This window comes from Crocodylus porosus, unplaced genomic scaffold (assembly GCF_001723895.1).
Source record: "Crocodylus porosus isolate Cpor-Errol unplaced genomic scaffold, CroPor_comp1, whole genome shotgun sequence".
Classification (NCBI taxonomy): domain Eukaryota; kingdom Metazoa; phylum Chordata; order Crocodylia; family Crocodylidae; genus Crocodylus; species Crocodylus porosus.
This window is the reverse complement of record NW_017728950.1, coordinates 51,184,706-51,206,544: the sequence shown is the minus strand read 5'-3', so window position 1 is coordinate 51,206,544 and position 21,839 is coordinate 51,184,706. Positions and strand designations below refer to the sequence as shown.

At 40.8% G+C, this 21,839-nt stretch overlaps 1 protein-coding gene across 1 annotated transcript in view; it reads right to left on the bottom strand.

Moving 5' to 3' along the window:
• TTC39B (tetratricopeptide repeat domain 39B) overlaps positions 1 to 21,839 on the bottom strand; it is a 71,093-nt gene that overhangs the window by 27,195 nt on the left and 22,059 nt on the right. The window contains exons 3-11 of the mRNA XM_019554739.1: positions 19,621 to 19,752; positions 15,328 to 15,404; positions 11,168 to 11,235; positions 7,178 to 7,242; positions 6,922 to 7,027; positions 4,212 to 4,277; positions 1,793 to 1,901; positions 591 to 658; positions 452 to 511 (exon numbers count right to left, since the gene is read on the bottom strand). Of these exons, the coding sequence (XP_019410284.1) occupies positions 452 to 511; positions 591 to 658; positions 1,793 to 1,901; positions 4,212 to 4,277; positions 6,922 to 7,027; positions 7,178 to 7,242; positions 11,168 to 11,235; positions 15,328 to 15,404; positions 19,621 to 19,752 (751 nt within the window). The remainder of the gene's footprint in view (positions 1 to 451; positions 512 to 590; positions 659 to 1,792; positions 1,902 to 4,211; positions 4,278 to 6,921; positions 7,028 to 7,177; positions 7,243 to 11,167; positions 11,236 to 15,327; positions 15,405 to 19,620; positions 19,753 to 21,839) is intronic.

Sequence of the window (21,839 nt, the reverse complement as noted above, 5' to 3'; positions counted from 1 at the left end):
AACAGACTTACCAGCTGCATGCAGCTTTCCACACTGCTGGGCTGTGCTCCTCGCCATCTATGGCCATTTATTGGCCAAATTTATTGGATACTTATCATCAGGCTGATTTCTGATACAGACAATTTTCTTTATATCGGTGCCAATCCTATATCAGACCAATGTATTGGTGCACCTCTAATAACTATTGTAAATTAAGGAGCCAAATCTTCTCCTCAGCATCTGACACAAACAGATAGGTTAACTGCTGACCTCCCAGACGATTACATATTTCCTCTTTAGAGGATGACGTCATTTTTCCACAAACCCGAAAGGGGAGAAGACCAGAAATCAGAGTCTAAATGAAGTCAGTAGAACTATCTAAGTGACATATACAAGCAAAATCTATGCTGAAATCTAATACTGTGCATAATCTGTAACTATAATATTAATAAAAACCACATAAAGTAAATACCTTTTCAAAATTTCCTTGCAGTATAGATATTCTGGCAGCATAGAATAAAATAATGGAACCCTTGAGAGGAAAAGAAAAGAAAGTAAAGAAGCAGCCATTCCTTATTCAGAATCTTTGGTAAACTATACTGAGTACTCACATTTGGAAACTTCTGGAGGTAGGGTTCAAGTAGAGTCTCTGCTTCCTCAAGATTGGCTTCTCCTGTACCTATAATCATAGTAAGACTACTTCTGACTCACTAAAACAACACAGATTTTTAAAAAGTAATTTCCAAGTTATATCACAGATTGAGCAGAATACCAGAGAACAGTCTTGTTTTACCTATGCCATGGAAAACTTTATTTTAATATAGTAAGTTTCAGTAAGAACAAAATCCCATTCTAGGTCTTTAAGATACTAAATATCCAAGAGAGAAATAAAACAGAGCATATAAGCAACCTTAATATGAAATTCTTAATTATATATTTTAAACAAACAAAAAGCCTTCCTTAATCTTGTCAGAAGTTTGAAAAAACTATTTTAATGCCTCTTGCTTCCTAATTTTGAGCTTTAGCAGATGATACTGAGAAGAAAATAAATCTTTCTACATTTCTTGGCTTCTAAATCCTGATAAGCCAAGAAGGGCAAGTATAATATTTGCAAAAAGATGCAAGCATATCTTAGAAACATATGTAGTCCTAAAGCCAACAGTACATTCAAGTGGCCTGACCAACTCTACAGCTATCTGAACTTTCATCATCACAGGCATTCCAGACCTTCCAGCAACAGCAGCATCTCAAATTCCATTTGGCTCTACCTTTTAGTTCACTGGTTAACTTGGAATGCCCTAGTAATCTTACTGAATTTTTTCTGGACAATTATAAGATCAAAGGCACACCCCAAGGTTGAGGGGAGAGAACCATTCTGAGTTTCTTCCTCTCCATCTTTGTCTGATCTTTCCTGGTCCAGGGAAAATTTACACACAGAGTAAAGTGTGTGCATGGATGCATACATATCTTCTGAAAGAGGAAAGTACGTAAGTGAATGTTTAAGAGTATATATTCATTTGGCTTGTTACTTTTCATTCTTCTCACCATTACATTAAGAACTGGGGCTTCTTCACACTTAAAAATAGGGTTTGCTGGTACAGATATAATAGTAGAGATATAACAGAAACCTCTTCTATTGGAAATTCAGTTTATATCAGCAAGAGTTCTTTTTGTATAGTTTAAAACAAACTAAGTGTGTCTACACAAGGGTTTTGCTGGCATAAATAAATTGCTTACTGGTATGATTTTATGAGTGATGTCACCAGCTGTGTCTATAATCAAGTACAGGCCAAGTTCAGTACCAAGTTCTTACCAAGGATGAAGCAGACAAAAGTGTGATATACCAGCAAGGTGAAAGTACACAGGATGGCCCTCAAACTTGTACCGGAAGCACCTTCCCGTAGCTGGAGGAGGCCTATATCCTAAAGGAATCAGAAATGTTTAGTTATCTACTACAGCATACTGGACATTTAATGTAAGTGATAAGATTAATATAAGTGCTAACAATTTTTTCATTTTTCACTTTTAGAAAAACTCAATTCCTCCTAGTTAAAGTCCAGAGGGTCCTGCTTTCCCTAGACAGAGCTCTGAGCTCCAGGAATGAGCAATGAGATCACTCAGTGGAAGTATTCAACTCTTTAAATGGAGGACTACATTTAAGTCCATGGGTGGAATGCAAACAGAGTACTCAACAACTTGCAGATCAAGTTTCTGTGTGCCTTCTCACCACTATCCCTTGGCAGGGAACTTCCCTCAGTGTTCTTTGTGGCACCAATATCAAGGGAAGGGTGCACACATATACAATCAAGAATCCCACAACCCTATACATTCCACATATCTATCCACAGCCACTAACCTTCCACACATGTTCACCTTTATCAATGCAACTTGCAGGCAGAAATTCTAATTTCTCTACCATTTGCAATGATTTCTACACAGATCTCCTACCACCCCTGATCTTTTAGCCACCAGAAAACATTTTTGCAGGCTAGTATTAAGTATCTGTTTTCACTGATGCCTTGTTTCTAGACCCTACTTGCAGCAGCTCTCTTGGTGTCTACACAGGCAGAAGAGAGGGATGATGGTTCATAGAGACCCCTTCCTGCATAGCGATGCAGGAAGCTCATACATATAGGAGCTCATATACATTCATAATATATAAAGTCTGTTTAACTCTCAGATTCTGTGGACCCTGATGGTACAGTTGGAGCAGCTGCTCTGTGCCCAAGCCATGTAGCTTCAAGTCTTCCTTTGGATTAACCAGGTTAGCTCAGATCTTCTTACACAAGTAAAGGCTCTTAGAAGTTGGGCACATATGTGAAATAAGAGAGCTGTGCACTCACAGTTCCTGCCTCCTAGGGTACAGCAGGTAGGACAGGCAGAAACTATATGAAGCTTGGCTCTATCCCTAGCAATTGGCTTGGAGGATGCATTTATTTGCTGCTGTTACAAGCTAAAGGAGAGTTACAATTCTCTTTACAGCAAGGAGGAGCTGGGAGCTTGTTCAGAGGTACCGTGCTTCTCTTGGTTGCTCCTGTGAGGGGTGTAGCTCAGTGTTTTTCAACCCATGAGTCACAACCCAAAAGTGAGTCATAAGAATATTTGAAAGCGTAGCAAACAGTGACAGAGAAATGAAGGAAAGCACGGGTTTCTCCTTGCAGACTGGCAGCCTGCAAGGAGCTAGCTGCCTAGGGCTGGGGAGGAGCTGGAGGAGGGTGATTGGAGGCAGGGACGCCACATGCGCAAACGCACATGGCTGGCACACAGCCAGGTAGAGCAGTGAGAGCAGTCCCAGCAGCTGGATGCAGATTAAGTCTATGGGGACAGAGGTTGGAGACCCAGGGCTTGGGGACTATGTGGGTGCAGGGAAGGGCTCAGGCAGGGGGAAGGGCGTGTGTGTGTGTGGGGGGGGAGGGGGGCAAGGTACCCGCTGGCACTAGAGGAAGGTGTCCAGGTGCTGGGGCTGCAGCAACATAGGAGGGGCAGGGAAAGAGGTTGGGGGGGGGGGGCTTTGGGGACAGTGGTGAGCTGCATGGTCAGGCTTGGTAGCATCAGTACCTGTGCTTGCAGGGGTGGGGCAGCTGGGAGATGCTGCCCAGGGAGAAGGGGCATGGCCAGGCTGCCTGGCACTGCACGGGAGCCCCCAACCCAAGGCATGGAGTGCCACAGGCCTTCCCACCTCCTCCCTCCAGAACACGCCAGGGCCAGACTTGCTCCGCCACTGGCACAGTCGTCAGAGCCGCTGCAGCCACTACACTCTGGCCCAGCACAGCAGGGGCACCTGGGGACCCCCTCCAGCAGGACTACGGGGGAGAAGAGGGGCTGCAAGTCAGGAGTGAGGGGCACCGGCAGGGCCAGGGTGCTGAAAGTTGGGAGTGTGTAATAAATATTTTGGGGCCAAAATACTTGCATGTTTTCTACTTAAACTATTTACTGGGTCAGAACTGGCCATCAATGTTTACAAATGGGTCCTGATACAAAAAAGTTTGAGAACCAGTGGCAGCTTATGACCCACAATTTACTCAGGGTGTGGTTAAAGTAGCCTAGTCAGTATTTTATTAAAATACATAAATAAAAATGAAAGCAAAATAAGCAAATAAATGAAGCAGAACAAGCGAACAAACAGAAAAAGTTGGCTTAAATAGAAGATCCTTTCACTTTACAAAGATTATACCAAATCCTTTTGCACCCTAATAGCGAAAACCCTGAAATTTTTAAAAATAAATCTATACCCTGTTGCCAGAAAAGCCAATAAATTCTAGAAGCCGGAGAATCCTTCCTGGTAAAAGGGACAGCAACTGTAATAAAAAGCAAACAAAAATAAAGAGTTTAATCAGACATACAAACCTTGTATGTAATTCTTAAATCCAAACAGGTTCTAAAAAACTGTTATATGACCATAAATGTGAATTACAGTACCAAATACCATTTTTAACTGGCATGAAAAGGAAATATCAAATTCAAAAGATAAATATACTATTTTAAAGATATCAGAACTGATGTGAACGATCAATTATTGTACAACCAACTCCATGCACATGGCAAAACTTGGTTTTCCAGCCTGAGAACAATATGATCTTACTCCCATCATGCTTTAAAAATGATGTCTCCTTATCTCAGGCTTACTAACAACATTAACAAATTGTGCATTATTGGAAGTTAAGGCATAATATTTTAATAAGTACAATGCTCACGTTATTATTCATACTGTGACAGCATGTAAATAGCCTTTCTTTAAGAAAACTGTTTTAGCATTGCTGATCAGATTTTTAAATCTATTGTCTTGGAAAGCTTTCTTCTTTGTTTCTGTTTTGAAAGCACCACAGTACTTGTTAAGCAATTACGTTACACAAGAACTTGTTCACTGGGTTCTTCCATCACTTATCCTATTTACTTCAGACTATACTGCCAACTTGTCAAGATTATTCTGAATTCTAATCCTGCCCTCCAAAGGGCCTGCAATGCTTTCTGACAATATCTGTATGGTAAACAGTGTAAAACTGAAGTCTAGCAAATATTTTTTCAGTAAAAATACCAAGAAATGTCAGGTTGAAGGTTACTGCGGAAGAGGATCTGTCCAGTTTATACCCATTTGATCTAGAATAGATCTTTTTCCTTCACATTTACTGTTGATAATAGTGCCGGTGTATATGGACAGTCACCAGTGCCTTGTGTCTTAAAGGATAGTCCTGTTTTAAGTAGGTTGACAACACTCTTAAAGTGTAACCTGTGTACAACAGCACCCTTGCTGTCCTATCCATGAGAGGTAATTTAATGACACAATACATAAAACAAACTCATAACGTTAGACAACTGTGGCTTTTGGCAGCCATTACACTTATGGCATGATTAATGCATTAGTCATGCCATGAAGTTGTAACATGACACACATGCAACCAATTTATGGTGTGATAAAATTACAAACCAGCCACAAAGACATTCCACATTAAACATGGAACCTCTTCATGACTGTTTTTTATCAAATATTAATTTGAATGTGTGGCATGTTAAATCCAAGTAGTGCAGCCCAACTTCACAGGGCTCCCCAAACCTGGAAAGTTTCAAGCCAAGTGGTACAGCCCCAAGCTGGGCTGAAGCATTCAACTTCACAGGTGCAAAGTAGGTGGAGCTGATGGATTTTCCCCACCCAAGAAATTTAAATCCACTTGCAGTTTAGCCCTGCATAGGGTGCCCTGAAATTGAGTTTAGAGGTGTTGGACATGGGGTGCTTTATAGGTTAAACTCCCTGAGTGTGCAGAGTCCAAGGTGCCACGTTCCTCATGCCTGCATAGCATCTCTCCACCCATGCACTGGGCAGCCCTTGCAGGGTGTGTGGGTATAAACTTGCTGATAGGCATGGAGCCCAAAATCAGGATCCTAAGCTCCATGCCCATCAGAAAATTGACAGGGTGGTTACAGGAAGCACAGCAGTAGGGACCAGTACCCCATGCTAGCCGCCCTGCACCAGCAGTCACGCACCTGGGATCTATCCCTGATCCAGGTCCTGCCATGCACATGTGATCTTGGATCAAATCCATTAAATTAACGCTTGTTACAGACCTACGTGTGCATCTCACAAATTGCTGTTTCTCTATCTTGCATGTAATTAACCTTGTCAGTTTATAGAAAAATCAATCAATCATTGCAGCAAAAGAATGTCATACACACAAAACAGGCTTGTTTGTGGAACAACAGACATAATAAAATATTCTATTCTAGTCTAGTTTATGAAGCAGATGCCATGATGCATTGTTTTTAATTTGTTAGAAACTACAATACTTCTTTTAAAACAACCTCAGCACATGATGCAAATACAAGTGTTTGCTATTAGGCTGAACATGGTTTTTAGAATATGTTAAAAAATTGCAAACGGTAGACATATAAGAAGTTGGTGACATATACTTTTCCCATATAGAATAAACGATCCACAGGGTCACCACAGGAGCCTGAAATATCCACCACACTGCACTACAGACGTGTCTTGAAGTGACGGCACTATAAACCAACCTTTCATTTGAGCAACGAAGAAAGCCTAATGCAGAGCAACATGTACATACAAATATCAGTATATATGACACTATGGCTGCTTGCAGACATGGAAAAAAAGTGGTGCTTTACTTTAACCTCAAGCATTCCCACACCAAGCCCAGAGCATGCCCAGAAAAGGCAGTTTGTTAGCTGCACCAGGCTCACCTGATGTCCATATAAATCAGGCCCTTTAGTGCAGCCTTTTTGGTACTTTTAGCTAATAGCTGATTGTCTCAACTTAGGATAAAAGTGCCAAAATACCCTGCTGAAGTGCCTGATCTATACAGATGCTGCAGAGCCAAGTCAAAGTAGTGCACTGCTGCTTCTGGTAAAATGTGTTTGTTTCCCCGCCCCCCACATCCATCAGGGCCCTATCTTAATGGTCCTCTTACTGTATGAAAACTAATATCGTACCAGATTAAATGCTCCTATCCCAAGCTTTACTCCTCCTTCAAACTGGTGGTAAGTTTCATTTTTGCTTTTGATGCCCTGAGTCATCTGTAGCACTTGAAGACATTCTCTTATTTTAGGGGGAAAAAAGAAAAGAAAACACGATAGAGGTGATACAAATTAAGTAATACAATTGCCAATATATTTCTTCAAAGAGTTAATGGAATTCATCCTCTATATAGCAGGTCTGAATCTGACTACATGTTTTATAAGAACTTACTTGTATATTTGGTAACTTGTCCTAATTTTGAGGCCACCCTTGATAAAGTTGATCATATTTTCATCCTGTAAGAAACATGTTTTATTGTGCAAAAATGTGCAGATGTTTCCTTTGCAGTTGCATATAAAATGCTCATAAGAAAAATTCTTTTAACTACACATTTTCTTACCATTAATCTTTATTAAATGTTACTTATTTATGATACATAAAATCAATTTTATAGTTATAAACTTTACTCTTAGGGAATATTATACAGAAAACAGAATACAGTGTCAGGGTGGCCAACTTGTGGCATGGGTACGACAAGGGCATGAGCAGCTTCACGCTGTGTGTCACATGGCAGAATGCAGAGGGCAGAGGTAGCCTATGGGCTCCTACAGACATGCAGCAAGGCTGCTCCAATGTGCTGCAAATCAAGTCTGCCAGAGCATGGAAATTAACATGCTCCAGCAACCTCCAGCGTCCCCGTGCTGAAAAATGGCAGTGGGGTGCTTTAAATTAAAACTTGTTTGATGAGCTTTAGTTCAAAACATCCCACCGCCATTTTTCAGCGTGGGGATACTGATGCTTGGGCACTTTTAATTAGCACCGCATGCTAATTAAAGTGCCCTGCCTCCCCAGCCTTCTGGAGCACATCTATAAATGCCCTATGTGTGCGCTGGTAGATAGTACAGGGATCAGAAAACAGTGCATTAAATCAGGCAGGAAGCTCAGGGCAGGAAACAGAGCAGAGCAGCAGCTTGGTAAGGGAACATAAAGCTGAGAAGCAAATCAGGCATGGGACAAGGATCTTAGTGGCACTCGGGGAAGGTAAATGGTTAAATTGTGACACTCCTGCCAAAAAAGTTCAGCCCCCACTGCAGCATATGATAAAATGACAGAGAAACAGTTCTCTGCACGTTCTGAATGACACTCTAAATACAAATTATTAAAAAAATAGCCAAAAAATAGAACAGAGACAAAAGACCTTCAGCATTCAAGAGATAAATAACAAAAAATCTCCACCAGATGGTGGTAGAAGAGCATTTTTAGAGAAAGTTTCCAAATTGTGCCTTGGAACATGTAGAGAGGTCTTGAAAGAAAAACCCCAAACATCCTCTATTCAGTTGAATTCCAAATTCAATGCTGCTCAATAGCTGCTCCAGTTTACCTCGGATTGCAGTAAGGGAGCTAACAGCACATACCTTCCAATTGTATGTATGAAAATATCATCTAACAATGTTCTGTGCACATCATATATTCACATAACGTAAGTATACCAGGAATTTATTTTTCATTCTATCATGGAAGAATTTATTTTACATAGACTCAATATCTGAATTCATTTAACTGATACTTCAGAGTCTTTTTCCAGTAAAAAACAATTATGTGTTGCAGGGCGTATGTTTGATTTGATCTCTTTATTTAATTACAGGCATTGCCACCAAGCCTATTATCAAGATTCCCTGACACTTCAAAGTACAAGGCCTTTTTCCAGTTGCTTATAAATTTTCAAACTAAGCATTTTGGCTCAATATTTCCAGGAAGTATGTATTTGTTAGGCTGATTTGAGGGCGGATTAGGGTTGCAGTATTTCATATGAAATTATTCAGCTGCTCCTGAGAACAAAAGAAGTTTAAAGTATTTTGTTTTTCAATGTTAAAAAATTCTGGTGACCTTTGTTTTAGTGCTCTCATGCTTTGGAGCAGGGACTTGAAACTTGGCGGCAGGTCACAGATGTACTATTTTGCATCTCCATGATAAGTTACGGAAAACATGGCATTGTGGGGCAAGCACAATGAGACAGAAAGCCTAAGAATGGCAGAGATTTGGATTATCTGGGCAAAGAAAATAGGTTTGGGAGTCAAATATGGGAGAGATAGGGAATAATGGGCGATAAGAGAACTGAAACTAGATGAGGATTTTGGAGGGGGCTGGGTAATTGGGACAAGGAACTCTAAATCAGTCAGGATGGGACGCTTGGGCGTGATGAACAAGTTCTGGAAGCTTGTGGGGAATGGCAAGGAATGGAGAAGAGAACTGGTAATTGGCTGGACAAAGACTGGGAGCGAGTAGTAGGAGAGAGACCATAGGAGTGGGACAAAGATTTCAAGGCAAGAAACTGGGATCAAAAGCTGGTCTCAATCTCTTCCCTAGACTAGGTCAAGAAAATAGAACTATGAGAAGGAGCCAGTGGTGGGTACAAAAAAATGCCTGAAAAAGTTGGGGCAGGTCTGAAGAGATCATACCGAGGGGAGATTGAGCAAAAAAAGGGCACCATGTTTAGCAAAGCACTCTTTCTTCCAAAGCCTGAAACTGAACACAAGAACCCAGAGTTTCACCACCCCACTCCTCTCTACAAATATCTGTGAAATGTACCCTAAAACAGTGGGTACTTTAGAACTTATTTTTTTATGTGCCTGAGTTCACCTGTAATATCCATTCTTTCCACGGAGGTATTTTAAAGCAGTAAATGCACTAGTGTTTTAAAGCAATCGGATACTGCTGGGATTAGCAACACAGAAACACCAGTCAGAAAATTAGTAATTCTGTTTTAAAAGGGTTTGAATAATAGGTGGTAAATAAGTGAATGGGGCTTATTCAGCAACCATGAAACTAAATAATGAAAAGCTGCTTGTTAAGTGAGTATTGTCTATTCTGTGCATTAAAAGTCATGGAAGCTATGAAAACAATTGTACGTAATCATATAATTAAAGACTGTATATCAGAATACATGCATGTCAGGGGGCTGAAATAAGATCTAGAGTGATTTTGGTTCTGGGATAACTCTGAGTGCTAGAACTTGCAGCATGAGTAATGTTAATATAGCTTTTTATATAGACCTAATATATTTTTTCAAGTCTTCAAGTCAACAGAGTTGAGTATGTTTTACTTTGTGTATGAGTAGTCTCATTGGAAGCTATTAAAGAAAGCTGTGATAGAAAAAAAGTGACATTTTAACATTAATCCCTCAATGTGGAGGATGTGGCCACCCTCCACATCTACTATATTATCTAACTACTATAATTTTCAGTGAAAAACTAAGCTGGGAGTGTTTCAATGGCTCAAACTAAATTATTTAATAAACTTAATTAAAACTCACTACTGGATGATGAACTACTTCTGAAATAGCAGTTGGGATTTAGGGGGAAGGCATGGGCCTAAATTACTGTGGGTAAGAATCCCTCCTTCCCATAGATAGATAACAAAATAATAAAAAGAAGGTATTTACAACCTCTAACTTATTATGTGTTCATTGTGTTACTTCTTGTCATGGAAATTGTGGCATTTCACTGAGGAAAAATAGGCTTCCATAAAAAAAAAAAAGCACTTTTCTGGAGATTTAAAATGACTGGTGAGAAACTATGACCCATACTCAAACAGCCACTTCCAGGCCTGCTTTAGCAAGCTTACTTTCAAAACTCTCATTTGGTAAACACAACTAAGCACAGCAACCCAGTGCCTCACCATAACTCCAAAGTGAACAAAAACAACTCCTCTTGAACAAGTAATGCATTATAGGGTTGAGGGCATCATTTAAAGTCTATATGGACAGTGACTTCCAATGGAAGAACAAGAAGGATGGCTGCCAAAGAAATCAGCATGAAATGAAATCCTGTGGGTCAGGATGACATTTTCTACCAAATTCACCCATTTACAGCGATGCACTGCTTGACACCTGTGTTCTATATTTCTTTCACTTAAGGAGTACTGGCCAGTATGCACAGCTAAATGAATCATTGTTATGAAACTGTGTAACATAACAGACCCTTGGACAAAGATTAAAAGTTTATTTTTTTAAGTATGTTTAGATAGAAAATGTGAGTATCACAATATAGCATAGCGTAAATGGCATTTTCAGTCAGTTTCTACAAAATAAACATTGTAAAAAAACATTTCTGTTTTCAAACATCACAGTTTTGGGGGGGAATAATGTCTTAGTTTGATTACTAATATTTTACACTAAATTGCATATTCACACAGAGATCTGAAATGAACAGCTGATATTACCTGTACAAATGTAAGTGCTGCTTTCTGCAATAAACATTCAGCATAACAGATTTCAGCATGCATTTCCTCTACAGAAAAGATCAAACAAAAGAAGTCTCAAATTATTAATTGCCAACATAATGCTTATTGGTTCACATTCAAATATGGTACTTGCCAATCAATGGTATAACAATATGTTGCCAGCAAAATCTAACTAGATTTTTATCATTCTTGTTCTGATAACTGTCAAGCCATATATGAAACAAACAAACAAAAAATCTAGTCAAGGACACTACTTAAGAAGTTAGCTAAAAATAGTCTTCCATGTCACTTTTCTGCAGCCAAAAGCTTCAATCAGGCTTCAATTTGGGACATGTTACTGAGGCAACACTTGTCACTTTGGTAGACAATCTATTAATGAGTAAAGATAAAGTAAATATGTTAATTCTCAACCTACACCACTAGCTCATCAAACACTCCTGCCACTAAGAGCTGGTACCAGTGAACAGGAATATTCTAAAATGGCTCAGGGCCTGCTCATGTAAATTTGTCCTATAGTCACCTATATATATTTATATACATCTCTCTATATATATCTATACACATCTATAAGGTCCAAATCTACCCTGCCTTCTGCTTGACCTCAGACTAACACAACCAGCTATGTCTCTAAACTGAAAGAGCCATTATAGACCATTTTCTTCTAATCATCAAGGCTCTCAACATGCTGGATCTGCAAGAGTCAATCCTTTTTTTCCATCTGACCAATGAGACTCAGAGAGCTAATTAGAAGCTTCAGTAATACTCAGGTTGCATGCAGCACTGTCTATACTTCAGTTCAAATAACACCTCCATGGCCTGGCTTCCATTCTGCCTACATGACAGCAGCTGACTGAAGCTGAATCAAAACAAGATTGAAGTGATGCTGATAGAAAGACAGAAGTACTTTGAACTCGGTGCCACAGCTCTGCTCTCCTTGAAAAGATGTCTGTCCTTATTCAGCCACCCTCTTAGACTTCACACTGCACTCAGAACACAAATATGCATAATGGAAAGAAAAAAACAGGCTGGGTACTGTGGCCCTGCATGATAGATCACACCAGCATGCAGCTCGATTGGGACAGCAGGTGGTGCATGGTGCAGCACTGGGCCCACACACTGACTCGCTCATCCAGGCCCTATTTTAGCAGAGGTTCTACCAGGTCTAGATACACTGCTGTACCTTATTTAACTGCATACCACATATCTTTTTCCCCAAAAATCATCCCTCCCTAGCCTACTGCCTTAAGTAGGCAAGTCATTTTCTGCCCAGAACAGAACTCCACTTTGAATCCTCTCACAGCAGCACTGGTATTTGCATTCAGGCACCCGAGAGAGGCATTTGACTTAATGGGTCATCGTTCTTCACTCCTCAGGTGTTAACAACTGTTTCTCCTTTTTAATGGTACTGATGTTCTACTAACCAAGCTAACTTCTTCTGGCAATTTTGCTGTCTTTTAGTTACTCCCAGTTTCTCTCCTTTATTTCACAGCCTTGCAAAATGTTTTTAACTCTTCAAAATCATAGAGGCACTCTTGGAGACCAGTCTTCAGCCGCAGCTCAGGTTTGGCTAAGCAGAAAAGGGAGGATAATGCAGCTGAAGATAGGGCTCTGTCGCTGCTTTGTAGTTATTAACCCAGAAAAAAAAAATCTTTATTCTGCCTTCTCCAAAACAAGGTGCATGCCTTTATCTGGGGCATGTGGCTTGTGAGAAAATATGGGGTGCCTTTGAAAACTATGGACTTAGCGCTAGAGTCCATTTCCCTTTCACATGCCTAAATGGCACTTACGTAGCCACATAGCTGCCGTTTTGGAGACTTATGCTCAATCTGAGATTTGCTGTAGCTACACTGTCCGTATACTCTGCTTCTGTCTCTGCTCAGTAGACTACACTCTGAGTACTGTAATTAGGAGGGCAGGGAGTGAAGATAAATGGTGTCAGAAAGAGAAAAGTGACCAGAGGGATGACAATGTCCTGAAAGAAAGGGGGACTCAGGCCCTGATCCTAATGAGGAAGTAACTATCCCAATGCTGTTTATTTTTATTCAATGACTATTAAATGGAAGGAGCAAAGAACCAGTTTTAAGGGGAAGGCTGCAGAGAAGTCTGATAAATACCCAGCCCATGGACTAGTGATCAGAACACTTTCTTAGAAAGCAGGATAGACCATTTCAAATGCTCTCTGGATGAAGGGTGCCTGAAACCCAAGTCTTCTGCTCCCTGAGCAAGTACACTATAACCACTGCATATTTGGGCAAAAAAAGTAAGAGATTCCTTCCCTTCTTACTCTACTTCCAACAGGTACATGTGCAGGGTGATTCTACAGTGCCAGAGGAAACAGAATTCCAAAGTGCCAAAAACTGGTGTTACATTGCATAAGTGCCATTTAGGTGTGTGACAGGGAAATAGGCCTTAGCCCTGAACTTCTACAGTTCTGTATGTCCAGGAGTGAAGCCAAATGGTCCATAAAAACCTCCAGCAAGTTAGGAAAACAGTACCTCTAGAGGAAAACTCTGAGCTGGTGAAGCTGTGTCTAATTTAGGTATGTACACTTAGCAATGCAGGCAATTGCTGTAGACAATGACCCTACTATTTTAGTACTGGATTTACAGTTTTCAGAAACAGGCTATGCTAAGAATTAGGATGAAATGAACATGTTCATTTGCTTTTGTAATGTCTGTCAGCAATAATTTGAACTCAGTTATCCTATTATGAAAAGATGGCATATCAAATCACTACACTAAGGACCTAGAGGCGGAAAAAAGTGAGCATGAGTAAAAAAAAAATCAAAAATAAGAACTTTCCTCTTTTTAAAGCAGGGGTGGGCAAAACATAGACCACAAGGCCAATCTATCCGACCCACAGGATCCCTAAAAAATTTAGAAAATTAATATTGATCTGTCCTTGGTTCCTGTCAGAAATGACAGGAACCAGGGGCAGTAGGATCTGGGGGAAGCCCGGTAGGCTCCTGCAACAGCAGGGCCCAGCCCCACCCCGCCCCAGCTGAAAGGCCCAGCAGGGGCTTCTAGCCTGGGGCCACATGACTGCACTGTGCCAGAACCTCAGGTAAAGGGGCAGGGGGGAGGAACGGGGGGAAGAGCAGGGCAGGGGAGGACCCCGGGCAGGGAAGGAGCCTGGGAAAAAGCTGAGTCTGGGGAAAAACAGCCCCTCGCCCACGTTCCCTGCTGCAGCCGCTCGCAGCCTGCACAGGGCTGTCCTGGGCAGGCACAGGCAGCCCCATGCAGGCTGCAAGGGGCTGCAGCATGGGACGCCAGCCACAGGGCAGGTGAGGGGCCACTTCCCTCCCCCCCCCCACTCAGCACCAGCTTGTAACCCAGCCCCTGCTGCCAGCCTGGGCCCCGTGCCAGCTCTCGTCTCAACCGTGGGGCTGCGCGTGGCGGCAGCAGCTGCAGCCCCCTGGCTTGCCGTGCCAGGCAGTGTTTGCTGCTGCTGCCCACCCAGAGCTTGTGCACTGCCAGGAGTATGCTAACAGCTTGGATGCCATCTGTGAGGTATGGACCACAATGTATGGAAGGTACAGAGCCGTGGCTAGCACCCCTGGCATCAAGGCATACAGTGGGCAGCCTCCCACATTTACCACCAATTTATTGTTATAGCAAAGTTGTGACAGAAAAGATTGGGTGGACTGCCCTGTGGACAGGGTGGCGGGCTAGCTTGAGACCTGACTTTGAGCATGCCCCCAGAACAGAGAGGTAATATACTGAATTACTCTAGAGCAAGTATGTCCTACTTCCTATAAATACAAAACAACAAATCCACTTGCCACCATTCCCAATTTTTTTAAATAAAAGTTTGTATGGTCAAAAACTATAAAAAATTTCTTCAACTACTGAAACTGCACAATGCTCAGGCTATTTCTTAAAATCAGACTTATTCTTTTAAAATAACATTCTCATAAATGCTGTTCATTTATCAATGCACTAATTTCTCCTTTTAAAATAACTTCTGAAAATAGCTGCCATTGTACTCTCTCCAATATTTGGAGGGAGAGGAAAAATTACCTAAATTAAAAGATGTATGTGAACTTGCCTGTGATATGACAAGTCTTCCTATACTAGTATAACTTTTTCAGAAATCCTTTTTCCTATATACTTTCAAAAAATACCTTTTATTTCTCTTACCTTCACTCAGCTGGTCCACTGACTGTTTAGAAACCAGATTGGACAAAGACTCTACCACTGTGCTTCTTTTTCTGAATCTAAATCAGCCACAATGGAAAAAAGAAACCCACAAGGGATAAACAAATTTAAATAGGCATTTATATTACCCTAATGCATTATGATAATTAACTCCTTCTTCCTCCAAATGTTAGACAAATGTATAGCCATTCCAAAGAAGAGAGGTACAGCTCTGAGTAGTTTACCAATATATACCCCCACTCTTGGTACGTACCTTAATCCAGAAATCTATAAACCTTAATCCAGTCCCCTATTGTGTTATAGATTATGATACTATTTTTAAGTACATGATCACACAGTTTTTTCTCCTTTGCACAATCTTTCTGTAGTCACTGTACAATATGAATTATAGTCTGAGAATGAATCGGGGATGTGAGTGAAGGTGGTTTCTATAAAACCCGCTTCTTCATTTTTGCAGGAATTAGAAAGCTTGTTGCAACTGATGCAGGGAATTGTACAAAGGGAAAGGATGGTCTAATAACTAAGGTTGTGTAACGCTCCCCTGGAGAACCATATTCTACCCCTGCCTTTAACACCAAGTTCTCTTGTGATTCTAGAGACATCACTTAATCAGACTGCTCAAGGACTGGTCACTCCTCTCTCCTGACAGCCCAGACCATAGCCAGCATGTGGTATGCTAGCTAATGCTGAGAGGTGTCTGTGTAAGGCAGGCAGGACCATGTCTGCTTAGTGCTTTTTGCAGCTAATCAACAGGTACCTGATAATGTCCCTTCTTGGTATGTTCCCTTCCTTGCAAAAAGTTAAGAGCTTGAGCTAATGAGAGGCTTCATTTTCTGATGGGGTGATAAATGCTGATAGCAGAGCTGATAAATGCTCTGTTATCAAAGTGGGGAAGTCCTCGCTAATCAGGGTCCTGCAGGGGCCTGGCCATGGCCCCCTCCGCTTAGTACTGTGGAAGACAAGGGAGGGCTGCTCTAGTGTCCCTTGGCTTCTGGTCTGAGACACTGTAGGTATGTGCCTGAACTTCCTCAGTCCAGAGGGGATGTCTGTCTGGTTACAAACTGGTTTAGCCTAGCCAGGTTAGAATAACCTGCAAAGATTGAATCAGTTCCGGCTCAGGCTTTTTAAGTATCTGTCCCTAGCCTAAAGAAAGAATCCTATTTCACTTTACCCACCCAAACAACACTTACCCAACTGCTATTTTTGGCACTTAACACACAGTTTGCAATCTTATTCCACATGCCAGGTAAACACCTAAGCATCCACACAGCTACTGAACATACTCCATAAGCTTCACTCCAACTGGGCATGTACATGGCTTTATAAGGACAAATCCCGAGTGATTGCAACCCATAAATTATAGCCAAGCAGAAGTGTAATGCTTGCAGTAGTGGACACCAGAGGAAGACGATTTTTTTTTCCCAAATAGGTAGTGGTTATAGGCCACTTGCTCAGGAAGCAGAAGACTTGGCTTCTAAGCCCCTTTGATCCAGAGAGCATTTGAAGCTGTGTCTCCTGCTTCTTAGGAAAGGCTAAGTCCATGGGCTGGGAATTTCTAAGACTTTTCCACAGCCTTCCCCTTGAAGCTGGCTCATTGCTCCTTCAATTTAATATTCATGAATAAAAATAAATAGCAGTGGGATAGTTACTTCCTCATTAGGATCAGGGCCTAAAGTCCCCTTTCTTTTAGGACATTGTCATCACAGGTTTTAGGCAAGTACCTTTGTGGTGAAAGCACTCACCCAGGAAACGAGAAAACAGGTTCTAAGCTGCAAAGAGCAGGAGACATATGGGGCAAGCTAGATTGTGGGTCTCCAGATGGTTGTTGCTTTAAATGGGAGGGGACCTGAGGTGCTAGCAGACACTTCCCCTCAGTTCTTGATACATTTTAGCTAATGAATATTAAATGCAAGGTGCAGATGCTAGACTACTAGAAAAATAGCAAATTGTGTAATGCCTAACCTATGACTTTGTGCTAAAGCACTGTGCTGGGAGGGGCCTACAGCTTGGGCCACTTCTTGGCTACTCATAAACTCTTTGGCTAAAACATGGTCATTATGTGGTCACTACTAGGGGTGTGAGAAACAGGCTGCATTCAATTCGGATTCGGCCCAAACTGGGGACAGTAATTCAATTTGTTGATTCGGATCACAGTCCCAATTCAATTTAACCAAATCTGAAGATTCAATGCTGATTAAGAGAATCAGTGATTTGGCCATAGACACAGCCTGAAATGTTTTTTTCTACATACCTCAAAGTACCAGGCATGGCTCATGAATGCTGCAATGACTCAGCTCAGCGATCAGCTGTGGGGGGACCTTGGGACCCCAGACCCAGAAAGCACCAGTCACTAAACCGCGGGGGGAGGGGAGGGCCCTGCCACCCCCTGGATATGCCAGGGAGTGCACTGGCGAAAGTGGACCAGAAGTTTTTCTGGTCCACTTCCGGGTCTGCTGCCGAACGCACTGGAGACCCCCTTGCACTATGGGACACTCCATCCACCCCAGCATCTCAGCATTCATGAGCCACCTGGTACCTTAAGGTATGTGGAAAAAACATTTCAAGCTGTGTCTACATCCAAATCGCTGAGTCTTTCTGAACCTCTCCAAATTGATTCAGAGGGTTCCGATTCGATTCAGAGAGATTAGAGGGTCTCCCGATTAGATTCAGAGATTCGGCCACCAAATTGGACCGAATCAGATAGGCAACAGAAACTTTGCACTACCTATTCTGTGCACTAAAGTAAGGCAGATGCTGTAGAGTGTAAGATCATGTAATTAAAAGATTGTAACACACAGAGGCCAAATGAGGTTGCATTGCTTTTAGTTCCAATGTAAACCTTAGTTCCAGCATTTCCTAATTTTTGTATGTTCATCTTAGACATCATAATGTTCTTATGATGTGATGTGTACATGTGTGTGTGTAAAACAGTATATAAAATAATGTCCTGAATTCTTATACACTTCAAGAATCATACTGACAATGTTTGAAGCTGAACACATAAAACAGCAGTGCACCCCTTCCACTTTTCCCCACGTAAAAAATATGAAATGACGACTTTTTGTGATGATAGCAGAACTTTCTATTTCACAATATATACATGCACAACAAAAAGTAACAATTGTCAAGGGCAGCTGTCAAAATGCTTACATTTACTTTGTTTCAAATACAGTGACATGGAAACTCAGAAACAGAGTTTCTATCACAGATTTTCTAACTCTGGACTTTAATTTTGCAAGATTCAGTTTTTGAACGTTCAACTTTAGATATTGGTAAAAGTCTGATTTTCAGATCTGTTAAACATATACAGCTAATTAATTCAGCTGGTGGTAAGCACAAACATGATATCAGAAGGACAGGTATTATTTTGGACTCCCAAAATTGAGAACATTTGAAAAGTAAGGCCTAAAAATATGACCAGCACAAAAGAAAAACAGACCCTTTCCCCAGAAGCACCTTCCTTGGTAACAACAGTTTACTACTGATTTTCCTTAAAACAGACTGCTTCCCTGTGGGTACACTTTTCCCACCATGAGGTTCTGGCAGGTGGCCTTTTAAAGTTAGTAAAGGCAATCTGTGGTAGCCTTAGGATGGTCATTTTGCTATGGATCACTATTTTTGTCTCCTTTCCTTGTACACACATAATATATATCTCTCACTTTTCCTTACTGCTGAGGATGCGGCACACTGTCACACACTAAAGTGTGATTAGCAAATGTATGGCAGAACCAGAAAAAGAGCCAAAGTCTTGGGGGGGAGGGTTGTTTTGTTTTGTTTAACTGAAGTACAAGCCAAACATTTACATTTCAATACTGTCAAAAAGCTTAGATCTAGGTTTGAGAGAAGATTTTGATGAGTTATTTTCCAAAATATTTTTGACCCATTTTTGAAAGTGACCATACAGAAGAACAATGCTACAATGATACCAGGGAAAACAATGAATACCAGTTCTTTAAAAAGTTAGAAGTCACAGGCTGTATAAAAACATATGCTCAAACTGCATACACAAATACTATAACTGCATGTAGAAACTGGCTCTTTCCATATCAACATGGCTAGCCAGATATTTAACTAGTATCTGAGTTCACAAATACCTGAGCATGAGTGGGTATTTGACTTCTGCCATAATACAAATAATGTATATTAATATTAATAAGAATAATTGCCTAATATGCTCTACCTAATTTAAGAGTATGCTACCATGCTCACGCCATACTGGAGCAGTAGTCAGTATATTCCATTTAAATGTCTCACACGTAATTTTCTTAGGCTTACCTTTGGCAGGTTTGTAAAGCTTCCTTCATTGTAGAAATTCCCAGTTGGATATCCTGTTGTTCAAAGGTCATAGCAGCTTGCATAACTAATATTGTACCATAGCCAAGAGCATGATACATACTGTCTTTAGACCTGGGAGAAATATACAAATCTCACAGATTACAGCTAAACTAATACACTGGAAAGATAATCCCTATTCTACAGTAACCAAGTTCAATAATAAAATTAAGGTACAGATTCTACAGGACATTTTAGAGGTCACAGATGTCAAATTTCCTTGCTTAAGATTTTAGGTGGACTTCCAGCCCTCAAGTAATCAGTTCTCTCTCTTCTTTGCTAAGACAAAATCTGTGGCAATTTAAATGCTGCCATAATTCACAAACTGGGAATATGAAAGTCATTTGCACTAATTTGGGATTCCCATATCAAATAGGTAAAAAGAGAGTGGAAAGTAGCAGGAAAATAACCTGAGAATGTATTATGGCAGATGATGAGGAGTAGCAGAAGGGCAAGTGATTTATTTTTTATTCTCTCATTATATATTTTTGTGCCACAATGCTCCTCTCTGACATCTTTTTAAGTAAACAATCTTCCATGTTTCTACATAATATGATCTTTTGTATCATATTATCACTGAATGCCAAATGTGTGAGGGCACTTACCATTTATACCTGACATCACTTGAATTTGTATGCTACCTGTAACACCTACTAAATTCAGTCAATTAGATCTTGATAACATTTTTTTCTTTCTACCTTTTATTTGAAAAAGAGGAGGGGAAAGCTAAATAACTGTACTAGTTGAACCAATTTCCATGGAATGATAGGCAAATGATTTGTGTGTGTCACACAAAAGTGACTGCACATAAGCTGCAACCACTTACCAAAGACTAAATTTGCTAGTATCTTACTTTAAAGGTAATTTTTAAAAATGAAGGCACCAAGAGAGACAGAATTTGGCCCTAAATTTTTATTTCTTGGATGTATCAAATAACTGAATTTATTCTTAAAATATGCATATTTGTTTATTATTTACAGAGTCACTTTTTAGGAAACAGTTTTCAGAAATATATATTAAAAAAGCCCCATATGCCAGTCCTTTGTATGTTGGCTGAATGCCTAGGAGAGCATTCAGCCAACATACATTCAGGATACACCTTGAATATGTCCATAGCCCTGAAGTGCATGATCACCTAAGGGCTCCTAAAGTATTAACTTTTTTCTTCATAGTATGCATGATGAACTGAAACAGTAGTTTTTGTACAAAAGCTATTGCCCTTTTTGTCTTCTGGCATAGCAAGAATGAGTGTTATACATTTTCATTAACAAACATAAAACAGCCTTAACTTTATTAACAGACCTGCTGCTTTGTTTTTCACCATATTCAGAAAACCTCTTGAAAACCAAGAGATTCAGAGTTCGGAACCACGCCATAATGTTTGTTCCACATAGCGTCACTTTGCCTTGTAGACAGTGACTGTCATTCAGGGAACACGCTAAATAAACAGGGTAATGCTGAGCCTTAAACACATCTCTTCGCTGATGTAAAACTGTACTGACTAGGACAGGGGTAGACAATTATTTTGGGAGGAGGGCTGCTTACTGAGTTTGGCAAGCCATCAAGGGCCACATGACAGGCAGCCATGGGCAGATAAAGATTAATTTTCTAAATTTTTTAGGGGCCCCGCGGGCTGGATAGAATGGCCTCGTGGGCCACATCTGGCCCATGGGCCTCATTTTGCTCGCCCCTAGGCTAGAAGCTAGCTCCATCTCCTGTACAGTCAGGCACTAAACATACTCCACAGAAAGAACTAAATACTTGATAAATTCTACAGCCATTTCACTCTCCTTTTACAACCCCTTTACACTTACCCTTCAGTAATGTGCTTTTGCTTCCCCAACCTCAACTTCTTGGAGAATCTCCCTGCTGACAGTTCCCATAGCAGGAAGACCACTGTGCTGACAATTTATAGAATCCAGTGATGAAATGAGTTCAACTAGATCCCTTAATACAGGCCCTTCTTGAGTGCACAAATGAATGAAGAGACAGTAAGTGGGGCTCAAATCCTACCTCAATGGACAGGGGCCCCCTAAAAACAGATAAAGAAATTAACCAAGAATTCCCACTTGGTTAGTAACTTATTGGTAGTCCCTCGGTTAGAAGATGCATGGCAAGTTGAATCAGTGAAGTCAGACGTCTCTGAACTGGGCTGCTCGAAG